Source organism: Pagrus major, chromosome 24, assembly GCF_040436345.1.
Source record: "Pagrus major chromosome 24, Pma_NU_1.0".
In the NCBI taxonomy this organism is placed as follows: Eukaryota; Metazoa; Chordata; class Actinopteri; order Spariformes; family Sparidae; genus Pagrus; species Pagrus major.
Genome location: NC_133238.1, coordinates 14,778,989 through 14,797,935, shown reverse-complemented (window position 1 = coordinate 14,797,935; position 18,947 = coordinate 14,778,989). Strand labels below are relative to the sequence as shown.

Genomic DNA, 18,947 nt, shown 5'->3' with positions numbered 1-18,947 from the left:
CGTGACATGCTGCCGTCGGGGCATGCTGCTGTCGGGGCATGCTGCTGTCGAGGCTTGTTCATGCAACAACTTCCATAGAGGAATCAAAACTGAAGGCAGTGAAGCTGTCATTTCGTCATTTAGCAATCAAAGCGCCACCTATTGGTCGATTTGCACGAAATTTTGTAGAAATGCTCATCGTGCCATGGAACACAATTGGCAAAAGTTTTGTGTTCATCAGACTGTATTTCATCAAGATACACAAGAATGTCTGTTTGACCACAATGCGCAGGAAATTGTTGTTTTATATTTTGGGCGTTCTGTGGACTAGCACATTTCTTTTAATAACTTTTTGTCAGGAGGGTCCAGAGATGCTGCGTGCAAAGTTTGGTGCAAATTGGAAAAATTGCCTGGGAGGAGTTCGAAAAAGTAGGTTTGCGACATTTGGCGAATTTGCAAATGGAAATTCAGTGCGAACGTGGGCGTGGCCTACATCACACTGTTCGGCTGTATTCAGGGAACACGTAGATATAATGTTTAACAATGTGCACCATATTATGTGGGAGTAATTAGCAAAAAACGTTTTTTCTTGATAATAGCGCCACCTGCTGGTGATTTTTGGTGTGTGAGTTACAGTGGCCAGTCTTTACCACCCCTATGAATTTCATATCCATAAGTGTTATGGTGTGGGCACAGTGCCAATTATAAAATGAAACTGCCACCAGAGCGCCACCTAGTGTCAGATCGGTAACACCTTCGTCAGTTGTCGTCAGGAGGGCATTGGCAATCAGTGTACCAAGTTTTGTGTAAATCCGACCGACCAATGTCGAGATATAAAATACTTCAATTTAAAGAGCGCCACCTAGTGGTCATGAACCAAGATTTTGCACAGAGCCTTAGGGGCTCATGGGGAAGTAGTGTCCTGAGTTTCACGTCATTCGGACACACCAATGTGGAGATATGCAACACTTCCTGTTGTGACCCGAATCCACAGGAAGTTGTTATTTAATAACTTGAGTATTGTTTGGAATATCAAAATTCTTTTAATAACTTTTTGTCAGGAGTGTCCACAGATGCTGTGTGCAAAGTTTCATGCACATTGGTGAAATTGCCCGGGAGGAGTTCGAAAAAGTAGGTTTGCGACATTTCGCGAGCTAGCGAAAAAAAACGGTAGGCGGATATGGGCGTGGCCTATATCAGGAGATTCAGCAAGATTCACTGAACGCGTGGATATAAGGTTTTTGAATGTGCGACAAAGTATGTGGGAGTTATTAGCCAAAACACACTTTCCTTGATTATAGCGCCACCTAGTGCTGAAAATTCACAATGACAACAGATTATAAAATTTTTCGCCAGGTCTGATCTATATTCCAAGTTTGATGAGTTTTGGGGTATGTTCAGGCAGTGAAAAATGCGATCATTTCGTCAGAAGAAAAAAAAAAAAAATAATAATCATTCGAAAAACAATAGGGACCTCGCAGGTTCCCTGCTCGGGCCCTAATAAATAATCATTCGAAAAACAATAGGGACCTCGCAGGTTCCCTGCTTGGGCCCTAATTAAAGCTGCAAGCAGCGATGAACGGGCCCTCGCAGTCCACGCGGGTCGGGGCGTGCTGCTGTCGGGGCGTGCTGCTGTCGGGGCATGCTGCTGTCATTACATGCTGCTGTCCGGGCATGCTGCTGTCGAGGCTTGTTCATGCAACAACTTCCGTAGAGGAAACAAAACTGAAGGCAGTGAAGCTGCTGTTTTGTCATTTAGCAATAAAAGCGCCACCTATTGGCCGATTTGCACGAAATTTTGTAGAAATGCTCATCGTGCCATGGAACACAATTGCCAAAAGTTTTGTGTTCATCTGACTGTATTTCATCAAGATACACAAGAATATCTGTTTGACCACAATGCGCAGGAAATTGTTGTTTTATATTTTGGCCGTTCTGTGGACTAGCACATGTCTTTTAATAACTTTTTGTCAGGAGGGTCCACAGATGCTGCGTGCAAAGTTTGGTGCAAATTGGAGAAATTGCCTGGGAGGAGTTCGAAAAAGTAGGTTTGCGACATTTGGCAAATTTGCGAATGGAAATTCAGTGCGAACGTGGGCGTGGCCTACATCATGCGGTTCGGCTGTATTCAGGGTACGTATAGATATAATGTTTAACAATGTGCACCATATTATGTGGGAGTAATTAGCAAAAAACGTTTTTTCTTGATAATAGCGCCACCTGCTGGTCATTTTTGGTGTGTGACTTACAGGGGCCAGTCTATACAACCCCTATGAATTTCATATCCATAAGTGTTATGGTGTGGGCACAGTGCCAAATATAAAATGAAACTGCCACCAGAGCGCCACCTAGTGTCAGATCGGTAACCCCTTTATCAGCTGTCCTCAGGAGGGCAGTGGCAATGAGTGTACCAAGTTTGGCGTCAATCCGACCAACCGATGTGGAGATATAAAATACTTAAATTTAAAGAGCGCCACCTAGTGGTCATGGGCCAAGATTTTGCACAGAGCCTTAGGGGCTCATGGGGAAGTAGGATCCTGAGAGTGACGTCATTTGGACACACCAATGTGGAGATATGCAACACTTCCTGTTTGGAACGAAATCTGCAGGAAGTTGTTATTTAATAACTTGAGTCTTCTTTGGTGTATCAAAATTCTTTTAATAACTTTTTGTCAGAAGTGTCCACAGATGCTGTGTGCAAAGTTTGGTGCAAATCGGTGAAATTGCCTGGGAGGAGTTCGAAAAAGTAGGTTTTCTACATTTCGCAAGCTAGCGAAAAAAAACGGTAGGCGGAAATGGGCGTGGCCTATATCAGTAGATTCAGCACAATTCACTGAACGCGTGGATGTAAGGTTTTTGGATGTGCGTCAAAGTATGTGGACGTTATTAGCCAAAACACACTTAGCTTGATTGTAGCGCCACCTAGTGGTGAAAATTCAGAATGACAACAGATTATAAAATTTTTCACCAGGTGTGACATATATTCCAAGTTTGATGCGTTTTGGGGTATGTTCAGGCAGTGAAAAATGCGATCATTTTGGCAGAAAAAAAAAACAAAAAACAAATAATAATTAAAGCTGCAAGCAGCGATGAACGGGCCCTCGCAGTCCACGCGGGTCGGGGCGTGCTGCCATCGTGACATGCTGCCGTCGGGGCATGCTGCTGTCGTTACATGCTGCTGTCGGGGCATGCTGCTGTCGAGGCTTGTTCATGCAACAACTTCCATAGAGGAATCAAAACTGAAGGCAGTGAAGCTGTCATTTCGTCATTTAGCAATAAAAGCGCTACCTATTGGTCGATTTGCACGAAATTTTGTAGAAATGCTCATCGTGCCATGGAACACAATTGCCAAAAGTTTTGTGTTCATCGGACTGCATTTCATCAAGATACACAAGAATGTCTGTTTGACCACAATGCGCAGGAAATTGTTGTTTTATATTTTGGTCGTTCTTTAGGCTATCACAATTCTTTTAATAACTTTTTGTCAGGAGAGTCCACAGATGCTGTGTGCAAAGTTTGGTGCAAATCGGAGAAATTGCCTGGGAGAAGTTCGAAAAAGTAGGTTTGCGACATTTTGCGAATTTGCGAATGGAAATTCAGTGCGAACGTGGGCGTGGCCTACATCACACGGTTCAGCTGTATTCACGGAAGAGGTAGATATAAGGTTTAACAATGTGCACCATATTATGTGGGAGTAATTAGCAAAAAACTTTTTTTCTTGATAATTGCGCCACCTGCTGGTCATTTTTGGTGTGTGAGTTACAGGGGTTGGTCTATACCACCCCTATGAATTTCAGATCCATAAGTGTTATGGTGTGGGCACAGTGCCAAATATAAAATGAAACTGCCACCAGAGCGCCACCTAGTGTTAGATCGGTAACCCCTTTGTTAGCTATCCTCAGGAGGGCATTGGCAATGAGTGTACCAAGTTTTGTGTTAATCCGACTAACCAATGTTGAGATATAAAATACTTCAATTTAAATAGCGCCACCTAGTGGTCATTGGCCAAGATTTTGCACAGAGCCTTAGGGGCTCATGGGGAAGTAGTATCCTGAGTTTCACGTTATTTGGACACACCAATGTGGAGATATGCAACACTTCCTGTTGTGATTCGAATCCACAGGAAGTTGTTATTTAATAACTTGAGTATTCTTTGGTGTATTAAAATTCTTTTAATAACTTTTTGTCAGGAGGGTCCACAGATGCAGCGTGCAAAGTTTCGTGCAAATCGGTGAAATTGCCTGGGAGGAGTTCGAAAAAGTAGGTTTGCGACATTTTGCGAGCTAGCGAAAAAAAACGGTAGGCGGAAATGGGCGTGGCCTATATCAGGAGATTCAGCAAGATTCACTGAACGCGTGGATATAAGGTTTTTGAATGTGCGACAAAGTATATGGGAGTTATTAGGCAAAACACACTTTCCTTGATTGTAGCGCCACCTAGTGGTGGACATTCACAACGACAACAGATTATAAAATTTTTCGCCAAGCCTAATGACTTTGCCAAATAAAATCGCGTTTTCATTCACATTCAGGCAGTGAAAAATGCGATCATTTTGGCAGGAAAAAAAAAACAAAAACAAATAATAATCACTACAATTACAATAGGGTCCTCGCAGTTTCACTGCTCGGGCCCTAATTAAAGCTGCAAGCAGCGATGAACGGGCCCTCGCAGGCCACGCGGCTCGGGCCGTGCTGCTGTCGGGGCGTGCTCCTTACCCGGACCCATTGCCCCGTTATTGTGCGCGCATGTCTTAACTGATAGCCAAAAAGTGGTTTTGTGTTGATAATAGCGCCACCTGCTGGTGATATTTGGTGTGTGAGTTACAGATGCCAGTCTATACCGGCCCAATCAGTTTCATATCCATAAGTGTTATGGTGTGGGCACAGTGCCAATTATAAAATGAAACTGCCACCAGCGCACCACCTAGTGTCAGATCGGTAACACCTTCGTCAGCTGTCCTCAGGAGGCCATTGGCAATCAGTGTACCAAGTTTCGTGTTAATCTGACCAACCGATGTCGAGATATAAAATACTTCAATTTAAATAGCGCCACCTAGTGGTCATGGGCCAAGATTTTGCACAGAGCGTTAGGGGCTCATGGGGAAGTAGTATCCAGAGTTTCATGTCATTTGGACACACCAATGTGGAGATATGCAACACTTCCTGTTTAGACTCGAGTCCACAGGAAGTTCTTATTTAATAACTTGAGTGTTCTTTGGCGTAGCAAAATTCTTTTAATAACTTTTTGTCAGAAGGGTCCACTGATGCTGTGTGCAAAGTTTGGTGAAAATCGGTGAAATTGCCTGGGAGGAGTTCGAAAAAGTAGGTTTGCGACATTTCGCGAGCTAGCAAAAAAAAACGCTAGGCGCAAATGGGCGTGGCCTATATCAGGAGATTCAGCAAGATTCACTGAACGCGTGGATATAAGGTTTTTGAATGTGCGACAAAGTATGTGGGAGTTATTAGGCAAAAACGGTTTGTGTTGATGATAGCGCCACCTGCTGGTCGTTTTTGGTGTGTGAGTTACAGGGGCCAGTCTATACCACCCCTGTCAATTTCATATCCATAAGTGTTATGGTGTGGGCACAGTGCCAAATATAAAAAGAAACTGCCACCAAAGCGCCACCTAGTGTCAGATCGGTAACACCTTTGTCAGCTATCCTCAGGAGGGCATTGGCAATGAGTGTACCAAGTTTTGTGTTAATCCGACCAACCGATGTCGAGATATAAAATAGTTCAATTTAAAGAGCGCCACCTAGTGGTCATCAACCAAAATTTAGCATAGAGCCTTAGGACCTCATGAGGAAGTAGGATCCTGAGTTTGACGTCATTTGGACAAACCAATGTGGAGATATGCAACACTTCCTGTTTGGAACGAAATCTGCAGGAAGTTGTTATTTAATAACTTGAGTATTCTTTGGAATATCAAAATTCTTTTAATAACTTTTTGTCAGGAGAGTCCACAGATGCTGTGTGCAAAGTTTGGAGCAAATTGGTGAAATTGCCTGGGAGGAGTTCGAAAAAGTAGGTTTGCGACATTTCGCGAGCTAGCGAAAAAACACGATAGGCAAAAATGGGCCTGGCCTATATCAGGAGATTCAGCCCGATTCACTGAACGCGTGGATATAAGGTTTTTGAATGTGCGACAAAGTATATGGGAGTTATTAGCCAAAACGCACTTTCCTTGATTGTAGCGCCACCAAGTGGTGAAAAATCACAACGACAACAGATTATAAAATTTTTCGCCAAGCCTAATGTGTTTGCCAAATAAAATTGACTTTTCATTCACATTCAGGCAGTGAAAAATGCGATCATTTTGGACGAAGGAATAAAATAATAATAATAATAATAATAATTAAAGCTGCAAGCAGCGATGAACGGGCCCTCGCAGGCCACGCGGCTCGGGCCGTGCTGCTGTCGGGGCGTGCTCCTTACCCGGACCCATTGCCCCGTTATTGTGCGCGCATGTCTTAACTGATAGCCAAAAAGTGGTTTTGTGTTGATAATAGCGCCACCTGCTGGTGATATTTGGTGTGTGAGTTACAGATGCCAGTCTATACCGGCCCAATCAGTTTCATATCCATAAGTGTTATGGTGTGGGCACAGTGCCAATTATAAAATGAAACTGCCACCAGCGCACCACCTAGTGTCAGATCGGTAACACCTTCGTCAGCTGTCCTCAGGAGGCCATTGGCAATCAGTGTACCAAGTTTCGTGTTAATCTGACCAACCGATGTCGAGATATAAAATACTTCAATTTAAATAGCGCCACCTAGTGGTCATGGGCCAAGATTTTGCACAGAGCGTTAGGGGCTCATGGGGAAGTAGTATCCAGAGTTTCATGTCATTTGGACACACCAATGTGGAGATATGCAACACTTCCTGTTTAGACTCGAGTCCACAGGAAGTTCTTATTTAATAACTTGAGTGTTCTTTGGCGTAGCAAAATTCTTTTAATAACTTTTTGTCAGAAGGGTCCACTGATGCTGTGTGCAAAGTTTGGTGAAAATCGGTGAAATTGCCTGGGAGGAGTTCGAAAAAGTAGGTTTGCGACATTTCGCGAGCTAGCAAAAAAAAACGCTAGGCGCAAATGGGCGTGGCCTATATCAGGAGATTCAGCAAGATTCACTGAACGCGTGGATATAAGGTTTTTGAATGTGCGACAAAGTATGTGGGAGTTATTAGGCAAAAACGGTTTGTGTTGATGATAGCGCCACCTGCTGGTCGTTTTTGGTGTGTGAGTTACAGGGGCCAGTCTATACCACCCCTGTCAATTTCATATCCATAAGTGTTATGGTGTGGGCACAGTGCCAAATATAAAAAGAAACTGCCACCAAAGCGCCACCTAGTGTCAGATCGGTAACACCTTTGTCAGCTATCCTCAGGAGGGCATTGGCAATGAGTGTACCAAGTTTTGTGTTAATCCGACCAACCGATGTCGAGATATAAAATAGTTCAATTTAAAGAGCGCCACCTAGTGGTCATCAACCAAAATTTAGCATAGAGCCTTAGGACCTCATGAGGAAGTAGGATCCTGAGTTTGACGTCATTTGGACAAACCAATGTGGAGATATGCAACACTTCCTGTTTGGAACGAAATCTGCAGGAAGTTGTTATTTAATAACTTGAGTATTCTTTGGAATATCAAAATTCTTTTAATAACTTTTTGTCAGGAGAGTCCACAGATGCTGTGTGCAAAGTTTGGAGCAAATTGGTGAAATTGCCTGGGAGGAGTTCGAAAAAGTAGGTTTGCGACATTTCGCGAGCTAGCGAAAAAACACGATAGGCAAAAATGGGCCTGGCCTATATCAGGAGATTCAGCCCGATTCACTGAACGCGTGGATATAAGGTTTTTGAATGTGCGACAAAGTATATGGGAGTTATTAGCCAAAACGCACTTTCCTTGATTGTAGCGCCACCAAGTGGTGAAAAATCACAACGACAACAGATTATAAAATTTTTCGCCAAGCCTAATGTGTTTGCCAAATAAAATTGACTTTTCATTCACATTCAGGCAGTGAAAAATGCGATCATTTTGGACGAAGGAATAAAATAATAATAATAATAATAATAATAATCATTGCAATTACAATAGGGACCTCGCAGGTTCCCTGCTCGGGCCCTAATAATCATTGCAATTACAATAGGGACCTCGCAGGTTCCCTGCTCGGGCCCTAATAATCACTACAAAAACAATAGGGTCCTCGCAGTTTCACTGCTCGGGCCCTAATTAAAGCTGCAAGCAGCGATGAACGGGCCCTCGCAGTCCACGCGCGTCGGGGCGTGCTGCTGTCGGGGCATGCTGTTGTCGGGCGTGCTGCTGTCGGGGCGCGCTGCTGTCGGGGCATGCTGCTGTCGGGGCATGCTGCTGTCGTGACATGCTGCTGTCGGGGCTTCTACTTGCAACAACTTCCATTGAGGAAATGAAAGTGAAGGCAGTCAAGCTGTCATTTCGTCATTTAGCAATAAAAGCGCCACCTATTGGTGGATATGCACCGAATTTGGCACAAACCTTCATGTGGGGATGGAAGACAAATCAAAAAAGTTTTGTGTTAATCGGACTGTATTTCATCAAGATATGCAAGACTGTGTGGTTTACCACAACGTGCAGGAAATTGTTGTTTTATATTTTGGTCGTTCTTTAGGCTATCACAATTCTTTTAATAACTTTTTGTCAGGAGAGTCCACAGATGCTGTGTGCAAAGTTTGGTGCAAATTGGAAAAATTGCCTGGGAGGAGTTCGAAAAAGTAGGTTTGCGACATTTGGCGAATTTGCGAATGGAAATTCAGTGCGAACGTGGGCGTGGCCTACATCACACGGTTCGGCTGTATTCAGGGAACATATAGATATAATGTTTAACGATGTGCACCATATTATGTGGGAGTAATTAGCAAAAAACCTTATTTCTTGATAATAGCGCCACCTGCTGGTCATTTTTGGTGTGTGAGTTACAGGGGCCAGTCTATACCACCCCAATCAGTTTCATATCCATAAGTGTTATGGTGTGGGCACAGTGCCAAATATAAAATGAAACTGCCACCAGAGCGCCACCTAGTGTCAGATCGGTAACCCCTTTGTCAGCTATCCTCAGGAGGGCAGTGGCAATGAGTGTACCAAGTTTTGTGTTAATCCCACCAACCGATGTGGAGATATAAAATACTTCATTTTAAATAGCGCCACCTAGTGGTCATGGGCGAAGATTTTGCACACAGCCTTAGGGGCTCATGGGGAAGTGGTATCCTGAGTTTCACGTCATTCGGACACAGCAATGTGGAGATATGCAACACTTCCTGTTTTGACCCGAATCCACAGGAAGTTGTTATTTAATAACTTGAGTATTGTTTGGAATAGCAAAATTCTTTTAATAACTTTTTGTCAGGAGGGTCCACAGATGCTGTGTGCAAAGTTTGGTGCAAATTGGTGAAATTGCCTGGGAGGAGTTCGAAAAAGTAGGTTTTTGACATTTTGCGAGCTAGCGAAAAAAAACGGTAGGCGGAAATGGGCGTGGCCTATATCAGGAGATTCAGCACAATTCACTGAACGCGTGGATGTAAGGTTTTTGAATGTGCGACAAAGTATGTGGGAGTTATTAGCCAAAACACACTTTCCTTGATTATAGCGCCACCTAGTGGTGAAAATTCACAACGACAACAGATTATAAAATTTTTCACCAGGTGTGACATATATTCCAAGTTTGATGAGTTTTGGGGTATGTTCAGGCAGTGAAAAATGCGATCATTTTGGCAGAAGAAAAATAAAAAAAAAAAAAAATAATAATCACTACAATTACAATAGGGACCTCGCAGGTTTACCTGCTCGGGCCCTAATAATAATCATTACAATTACAATAGGGTCCTCGCAGTTTCACTGCTCGGGCCCTAATAATCATTCGAAAAACAATAGGGACCTCGCAGGTTCCCTGCTCGGGCCCTAAATATAGTTTGTTTTCTAAAGTGCACATAGCACTCCTTCATCCTCCACCATTGATAGTGGCCTCATGTGTGTTAGCAGCATACTGAGGATAGCATCAGTCAGAGCAGCTGCTGGCTGTGGTGTCATGGGGCATCCTTCCTCACAACGTAGTCGCCCATGTTGACTTGTTTCTTTGTGAAGTGAGAGACACAATATTATATAATATCAGTATGCAGAGTAGCACAATTCACATGAAGCTCAGTGAACTCAGTAACTGCCTTGTTGTTTGAGGTAATATGTGCTGATGTAAAGGGCAAATACAGATCAGGCCTGTACGATAAAACACAACAACAACAGAGCAGCACTTCCTCACAACATGTGAAAAGTATCAACACATTAGAGAAACACATGTTCAACATGTAATAGATTACAAAGGGTTTGTTGAGCCAGTAGATGAAGAAACATGAACAGTCCTACTAGGGGAGAACCCAAAGAGCTGTGATCCAGCAGCAGTCTATGTTCTGCTGCCACAAACTGAGGGACAGTGAGTGACAGTCAGCTGAGAGTTGTTCATGTTATATGTGACGACACTTATTATTTAGTGTTGTGCTGTTATTGTCAGCTTTGGTTATAGTTCTGTCTCTGTTGTGTTTTGATCTACTGTACTCGTCTTTACACCAGAATGTTCTTCTTCTTTATCTTCTCAATGTTTGTGCGCTTGCTTTGGCCACATGTTTGTGTTACATGGTGCCAATAAAGACATTTTTGAATTTAGGAAATGAAATAAAACAATAACTGGACATTGTGAATGCAGCCTGAGCCGTGCACTGAGAATAAAAAGGACATGTAATATATATTTGAACAGAACAGATATGCTCAAGTTTCTATTGTGCAGAAATAAAGACTTGACTTCAGACGATCTCTTACTATGACATGAAATATTGTAAAAACTCCTCTTATGTCCTCCAGTGTCTCTGAGCGTACTGCAGCTAATTACCCAGCAGGGGGCGACACTGATCCATCACAAACCTGAGAGCACAGGTGGAAGGTGTTTCTGTCTTAAACGCTGCTTTTTAAATTGAAAGCTGTGATGTAGCCGGGCCCTAATCTTGTGTTTGCAGGAACGACAGGTTTACTAATGGATGAAGTTCATCAGCTCCAAAAGTTCATCCTGTCCAAACTTTTGTCAGTCAGCCTGTCCAACAAACAAACACTGCTGCTCATTAAAACACTGAACAGTCAGTGGCTAAAGGGACAGACACTACGGATCAGTGTAGACAGGTTCTGGGTTTGAAAGGTTTCCTAAGTTACCGTGCCGAGTCTCCTTCACCCGTAGTGGCTCCGACGTGCTTTCTCTTCAGCTGCTCAGTGATGTGGTGCTACTGTGCCATGTGAGAGCAGCTCTGCACATCTTGCAGCTGTTTTCTTTGAACACTTTAATATAAAGTGCTGCCACTTTTGATGACTTGGCTCGTACACTTTTCTCTTCTGTAACGTTTGTAGTTCCCGTTGCCTCCGTGGCCTCCGCTATAGTGCAAATGCTAACGGAGCCGATTCAGAAAGGAGATGGCGCGACTCCGAGTAGCTTCCTGTTTCATCACCTGAGCTAGGCGAGGCGCGCCATTGGCTGGCTTACTGCTCCCCACCGCAGGAGACCAGAACTGCTGCACTGAATGTGTTTTCCTGACGTATCTTCGGCTCGACCGTCTTTGACTATGAAGTGAAGCAGCTCGCTCCGTGCCACAGCGCCTGCATCGTAACGTCAACCAACTAATCCACCGTGAAACTGGTCGGCAGCTGTTTTTATAATGGATTTAATGGGTCAGTTGTCGCGGCCCTAAAAACTTCTAACATTGAATTCAAAGTCAACGCTGCACTTCTGTGAGTCCTCAGCAACAAACCTGCCAAGTATAAAGTAGACTGGATGAACGGTTCTGGAGACATGTGGACCACAGACAGACAGACAGAAAGACAGATTCCTGGCTTCATAGTCAGATGTTCCTCTGTCACATCTGGACACATCATGTTTACCACAGCAGATTTCACACTAAGAGACATGTTCTGTCATTTGTTGTGTTTTAATGGCATCAAACATGACATGAAGTTCTCCTCACAGTAACTATTACTGCTGTAACATCCATCAGATATCAATCCAGCACCAAACTATAGTAACATGAACATGAACACATGAAATGATGCTGTTTCTACCACAAACAGCTTCAGTGACACTTGTGAGCTTCTGGAGGGAAACAGTCTGGGAGTCTCTGTCTCTTGGTTTTGTGGCAGAGGTCGGGAACCAACGTCCAACGTTTCCTGATGATTTATTACGTATAAACTGTATTTGTTTCTTTGCACAGTGAAACAAAGCAGCAGAAACACAGCGAGAACAAAAAGCAGACTGTGCAGGTGAGATTCAGAAAAGCCCTGGAAGCTTCAAACAGGAATCTGACCTCAAAAGTTCTGACATCCAAATCCAAAAGTCCTGTAATATACAAACATAAGCACAAGCTGACATTGGATCAGACAGCAAGCGTCAGGTAGCCCACAGGAAACAGCAGCAACATCCAATAACATAAAGATGAAGTCATGAATCCAAACAGAGGTTTGTGTGTGTCCTCACATGTTGTCGTCCTCTTTCACACACACCAACATCCTGTGGCTCACTCTCAGTGTGTGAGGAGAGTGGCAGAGGTGAAGAGGTTCAGGGAAACAGGGAGAAGCAGCCTGATGGACATGTTGTGTTTCTGTGTATGAGTCATGTCATGTCCATGTTTGCATGCTGAAAGAGGATGTGCTGCTCTGACCCCCCTCCTCCTTTCAGGGTGGAGCCTGCTGGAGTCCGATGGTTGACACCAGGTCTGAGGAAGTGTGAGTGTGTTTTTACTTTGATTCAGCTTCACACTGTGACATCACTCAGTCACATCTGTGATGTCATCACCACACTGATGATACATTAATAACTGCAGCTGTGTTGTGTCTTTTTCTCTCCATCAGATTCCTGTGAGCTCACAGTCGACACAAACACAGTCAGCAGAAAGATCAAACTGTCTGACAACAACAGGAAGATGAGACGTGTGAGAGAGGATCAGTCATATCCTGATCATCCAGAGAGGTTTGAGTCCTACTGGTCTCAGCTGCTGTGTAGAACTGGTCTGACTGGTCGCTGTTACTGGGAGGTCGAGTGGAGAGGACATGTTTCTATATCAGTGAGTTACAGAAGAATCAGAAGGAGAGGAGGCAGTGAAGACTGTGAGTTTGGATATAATGATCAGTCCTGGAGTCTGTGGTGTGTTTATGGTGGTTACTCTGTCTGGCACAATAACAGACAAACAGACATCTCCTCCTCCTCCTCCTTCTCCTCCTTCTTCTCCTCCTCCTCCTCCTCCTCCTCTTCCTCCTCCTCCTCCTCCTCTGGTAGAGTAGCAGTGTATGTGGACTGTCCTGCTGGCACTCTGTCCTTCTACAGAGTCTCCTCTGACTCACTGATCCACCTCCACACCTTCAGCACCACATTCACTGAACCTCTTTATCCTGGATTTGGGCTCTACAGGTCCATTCCTGGTTCCTCCGTGTGTCTGTGTGGTGTTTAGTCTGCAGAGTCTCCTCCTGTCACAGAAACATTGTCAGTGCTGAACAGTTGAGTCTGTACAGGATCACAGTCACATCAATCTTTCAGCTTCTTGTAATAAATTCATCAGTGAACTTTGTACAAAATGATTCAAACTGATTGTAAAGATTGATGGTTTCCTCGTCATCAATGATTCTGTTCTGCACATTAAAACTGAGACATCACTTCACTTTGTTCTGCACTTGTTGTATTTGACAGTCGTCAGCATGAAGCTGGTGACTCACAGAAGGACTTTAACAGGCAGCCGCTGTAAAGACTTTAAAACAGGCGTAACGTGCGTCTCCTTCTGGTCTGAGTCAGCAGTCGTGCAGCAGGATGTTGAATTAGCTGCTTTCATAATGTTTCTGTGCGAGTGTTACGGCCTCCGTTCATAAAAGTCAGAGCTGAGGCTCAGAAGGGGCTGGAGGATGCAACATATGAAGGACACCAGACACAAGGTTCATAGTTAACTCACAGCTTTTATTACATCATTCAAATTATTCCCAAAAGAAACCCAGGAACAAACAAAAAGGGGCTGAAAGGAACAAAAGATAACCACCTACACTATGTACAAAGTAGAGGCGCTGTTAGCTAGGTGTAGAGCAGAGGCACTGTTAGCTAGGTGTAGAGTAGCATTTCTGTTAGCTAGGTGCAGAGTAGAGGCACTGTTAGCTAGGTGTAGAGCAGCAACACTGTTAGCTAGGTGTAGAGCAGCAACACTGTTAGCTAGGTGTAGAGCAGAGGCACTGTTAGCTAGGTGTAGAGTAGCATTTCTGTTAGCTATGTATAAAGTAGAGACACTGTTAGCTAGGTGTAGAGTAGCATTTCTGTTAGCTAGGTGTAGAGTAGCATTTCTGTTAGCTAGCTGTAGAGCAGCATTTCTGTTAGCTAGGTGTAGAGCAGAGGCACTGTTAGCTAGGTGTAGATTAGCATTTCTGTTAGCTAGGTGTAGAGCAGAGTCACTGTTAGCTAGGTGTAGAGCAGAGGCACTGTTAGCTAGGTGTAGAGTAGCATTTCTGTTAGCTAGGTGTAGAGTAGAGGCACTGTTAGCTAGGTGTAGAGCAGCATTTCTGTTAGCTAGCTGTAGAGTAGCATTTCTGTTAGCTAGCTGTAGAGTAGCATTTCTGTTAGCTAGCTGTAGAGCAGCATTTCTGTTAGCTAGGTGTAGAGCAGATGCACTGTTAGCTAGGTGTTGAGCAGAGACACTGTTAGCTAGGTGTAGAGCAGCATTTCTGTTAGCTAGGTGTAGAGCAGCAACACTGTTAGCTATGTGTAGAGCAGAGGCACTGTTAGCTAGGTGTAGAGTAGCATTTCTGAGGCTGAGAGGAGAGGGAGGATGGGGGAGGAGGCTGAGAGGAGAGGGAGGATGGGGGAGGCTCAGATGGGAGCGATGGTGAATCAACAGGTTTCAGGTGAAGAACAGATTCTGGTTCTGGTCCTGGTCCAGGCTGACTGTCCACAGGGGGGCACAGTCGTCCATTACAGGGACCAGCTTGAGATCCAGGAGTCGGTGCCAAAGCTGCTTGTGGAGCCAACAACTCTGCAAATATTGCAAATAAAATAAAACACTTTTTAAACAGAATATTGATCTTGGCTTGATTTCAGGGCAGAACTTAGACAACTAGCAGTGAATTGATTTTGTATAAAGCTCCTTTAACAACTTGTTTATTTATTACAGACCATCATCATAATGGAAATGTAGTTACTGTCACTTAAAACGTGTGAGATGGATCATTGATGGCACTGCCATTACTGTGGGACGCTCATCACACTGTTTTGGTCTCCACAATAACTTTGTTTCCATCCAAACATTTTAATGCAAATTCAGTAACACCAAATGAAAAATACCTTATGAAAAATGTAAAATGTGATTTAATTTTATGAGTATCAACACAAAGTTTATGTGTTCAACCTCATCAGATTCTCTGTTAATGGTTAAAAGGCTGCGCAACAAATGCTACTGGAAACGTCACATTAACACAAATCTGTTTTGCCATTCAGTGTGAAAAATGACTGGATACACCTGAAAAAGTCTCAGATTTATTGGACATAAAAATGTAATGGCCAAACAGCGTGTGACATCATTCGGCACAGGTTTTAATTCACTTAAAATCCACTGAAACACATTTTTACCGGCTTTATTTGCATAAATGTTTCTGGCTAAATTCTGATGATTTGATTGACAGGTGGATGGAAAGAGCCATTGATTAACAGGCTGCAACAGAAGTGGTCATTTCTAAACAGCCTCAGGGTGGATAAGGTTTGAATGTTGCAGTGGGCAACCTGTATATTTACACCTGTTGAATCTAGTGACACAGAGCCTATGAAAGTCGACACCATAGGACAGGAAAGTGTGACATGTTCACTCTGGACAAGGATGAAGTCACTTTTCAGTAGCTGCTCATAGAGTTTCCCCATTTTCTTCATCATCTCTCGGACAACCCCGTCAGTTTGGGAGATGTGATGCATCGTGTCTGCAGAAATCTGCCCATTGCCGCCCCGATGCCCCAGAAACAGGACCGGACAGTAGCCGAGGGCATTTAGTTTAAAACCTGCAAGAATTACAGAGAAGAAAAATATATGCAGTGACACCTCGGCATGACAGGAGTGAGACTGATCAGCAACAGCTCAAGAGCAACTTCACTGCTTTGACAGATGTTAAGGTGCCTTTGTTGCTCAGCTCTCAGCAGCTAAGCTTTGTGCATATTGTCATAATATTTATGTATTTCATACATCATGTTAAGTGACAGTGTAACAATCATGTTGATCAGTAATAACACATCATGGTTTGTTGCAGCCCTGAGGTTGGTTTCACATGAACTAAAAAGCAAGACTGACTGACAAATAAGATGATTGTGTAGCTGTGTGAGAGGCCGACCCCTCGTTACATCAGAGTGATTAAACTCTCAGATATCTGGGCCGACTTGATGGTCCTGCTGGAATTTATATGTTTCTTTGCAGATGATGCCCAGCGATCGTCCTTCAGCTTGTCTTGTTGTTTTTAATTCCTCATTCATGTGGAAAGGGCACACGCACTCTATGCAAGTCTTCCTCCCGAGGGGATTTGGGGCCTGGCAGGTGGGCACAGCTGTTTTTGAGGCTTCGTCCTTCTGCACATGAGAGTGAAACATGTAGGGATCAGATCTGTTTGCTGTCAGGTGGTTACAGTATCAATTCATGGGGAAAAACACAAATACAGGATGTTATTTGTTCATGTATAATAGTCCTATTGCAAAAGAAGTGATAAAAACATTACATGCTGTCAATACTGGGCCCAGCGTGTAAACTTCCACTGGTTTAAATGGGATGACTTTATTCATGCACACTATTCACATGCACTCAAACACAGATGACAAGTGAGGTGTTGGTGTATTATAATTTAACAGCTAACACTGCTATTTCTTCACAGCTTTACACCACCATGTTAAAACAAGGCATTTCTTGTTCAGAACAGCGAACAGTCATACTAACATATAACTTACAGCAATATATAACACACACTGTCGTCAGTTTATTACCTGAGACTGGATTTATTCTTTTACATCTTCTGTAACTGTTTCTCAGACGGGGCTGAGCTGTTCTGCCACCTGTTTTTCAGACAGCAGGACATACTTTACCACATTCACAGGATTATTTGAGTTGTTCATATTCACGCATTTCTGTTAGTGTAAGAAATGAGTTACACTAATAAGTAGACAGGACACAAAGCAACGCAACTTTATTCATACAGCAGTTTTCACAGTTAAAAAGGGTTTTACAAGGTTGAAACGGGATTAAAACATGTCAGAGTTGAGGCCAATAACAGCAGACGTGTATAAATAATCCAATAAATAAAGAGCAATATGGAGGATAATCAAACAGACGAGACATGTTGAAATGAAGCAGCCTGGTGGCAGCATTAATAAAAGACTTCCTGCTGATTTAAAAGATGTCAGTGATTGTGCCGCCTCAGAACAACACTGAACATTTCCCTCATTTGACTCCAGGACGACAAACAGTGAAACATGTGCAGTGAAATGTGACAGACTGAGATTTATACAGACTGAACAGTGTGATATGAGCTCACTGGATACACAACAGCTGTGCTGTGTTTTCACCAGCAGAGGGCGGCAACTCCAACTCCAGCAGAATAAAGCTGAATAAAGAGCAGAGAAAACTCAAAGTACTGAGAAATACTTCAAGCTGAGGCTTCACACAAATATATGAGTTTTACTGTCACACACTTTATTTATACAGCAGCTTTAAACACAGTTCACAAAGTGCTCTGACAATCAAGCAAAATCAAGAACGTTACAGAATAAACAGTCAAAGCAAACACAGTCAGTGTGAGTCATCACAAGCAAAAGCAATAAAAGAGATAAAACAGGAAACATCACAGAAAAAGAAAGAAAGAAAGAAAAAGTGATGCAAATAAAGAGATAAATAAAAGAATGAGACCAATAAAGGATGATAAGAAGACAGACACAGACGAGGTCGTTCATTGTGGATTTCAAAATGGACCAAATTGAATTCCCAGAGTTCCCCAGTCTTCACACTGGTCAAACAAATTGAACTGGCCAACGAACAAATAAAGCTGATGCTGCTTCAGCAAAGAAAAAACGGAACTGAAAATAAAGCTATTACTTCTCTATAACTTCTGACCTCTGAGATGGGTTCGGTCCTGTTTTAGTTAGTGGCCACATTATTTGAAATGTCTTTGTTTTGTTGGAATTAAACTTTGTTTCCTGTTGTCTTTCTCTGATGTTTTGGTACATGCAAGTTACAATGTTCGGTGAACTAGAATTTGAGAAATAGGTTTGTAATTGTTACTTTTATTTACAGCAGTTTCAGGAAGTGTGGTCAAAAATATTTTACTATGCTTTAAATTTCCTACAATTACTTAAATTATTTGTTAAAAGTAAAACACTAACACTTTAGATTAAGTGTAATGAACATCTTGAGTAACAATATCTAGGAGAAGTGGAGCTGAGACTGAGTCAATCCAAGTCAAATCCACCTCTGAGCTGCGATTCAAGTGATCCTGAAATTTTGGTATCAAGTTGATCCAGATATCTGCCTTGCGTTTTGAAATACCCAAATCCAGCCTTTTATCTGGATTCAAGGGAGGATTGGATTACCAGAGCTGAATCCTGATCTTCAGGATCAGGATTCTCTGGATCTGTGTTGAAATACCCAGTTTTCAGATCAGATCTAGATTTAATCCAATCCGACCAGGATAATCCTGTCAGATCACTTTTGAAATACTGGGCCCTGGGCTCCTCCTCCTGTGATGAAGCTGAGAGACCGTCTAACATGTAACTTTACTGTGTGTTTGACAAGGTTCTAGTTAAAAACTGAAGGATTTTATAACACAAGTTTTTACTTGAATGTTTCTTCGTGACAACTTGTGAGTTGTGTGTGAGTTGTTGTGTAGTGACCTCATAGAAACTAACAGTCAGTTAAAGTGATG

General features: G+C 43.0%; 1 protein-coding gene across 1 annotated transcript in view; it reads left to right on the top strand.

Annotated features, from left to right (window-relative positions):
* LOC141020466 (uncharacterized) overlaps nt 1-13,688 on the top strand; it is a 41,093-nt gene extending 27,405 nt beyond the window's left edge. Inside the window, exons 11-12 of the mRNA XM_073495554.1 lie at nt 12,713-12,759; nt 12,886-13,688. Of these exons, the coding sequence (XP_073351655.1) occupies nt 12,713-12,759; nt 12,886-13,481 (643 nt within the window). The 3' untranslated portion in view covers nt 13,482-13,688. The remainder of the gene's footprint in view (nt 1-12,712; nt 12,760-12,885) is intronic.
* Nucleotides 13,689-18,947: the final 5,259 nt, after the last annotated feature.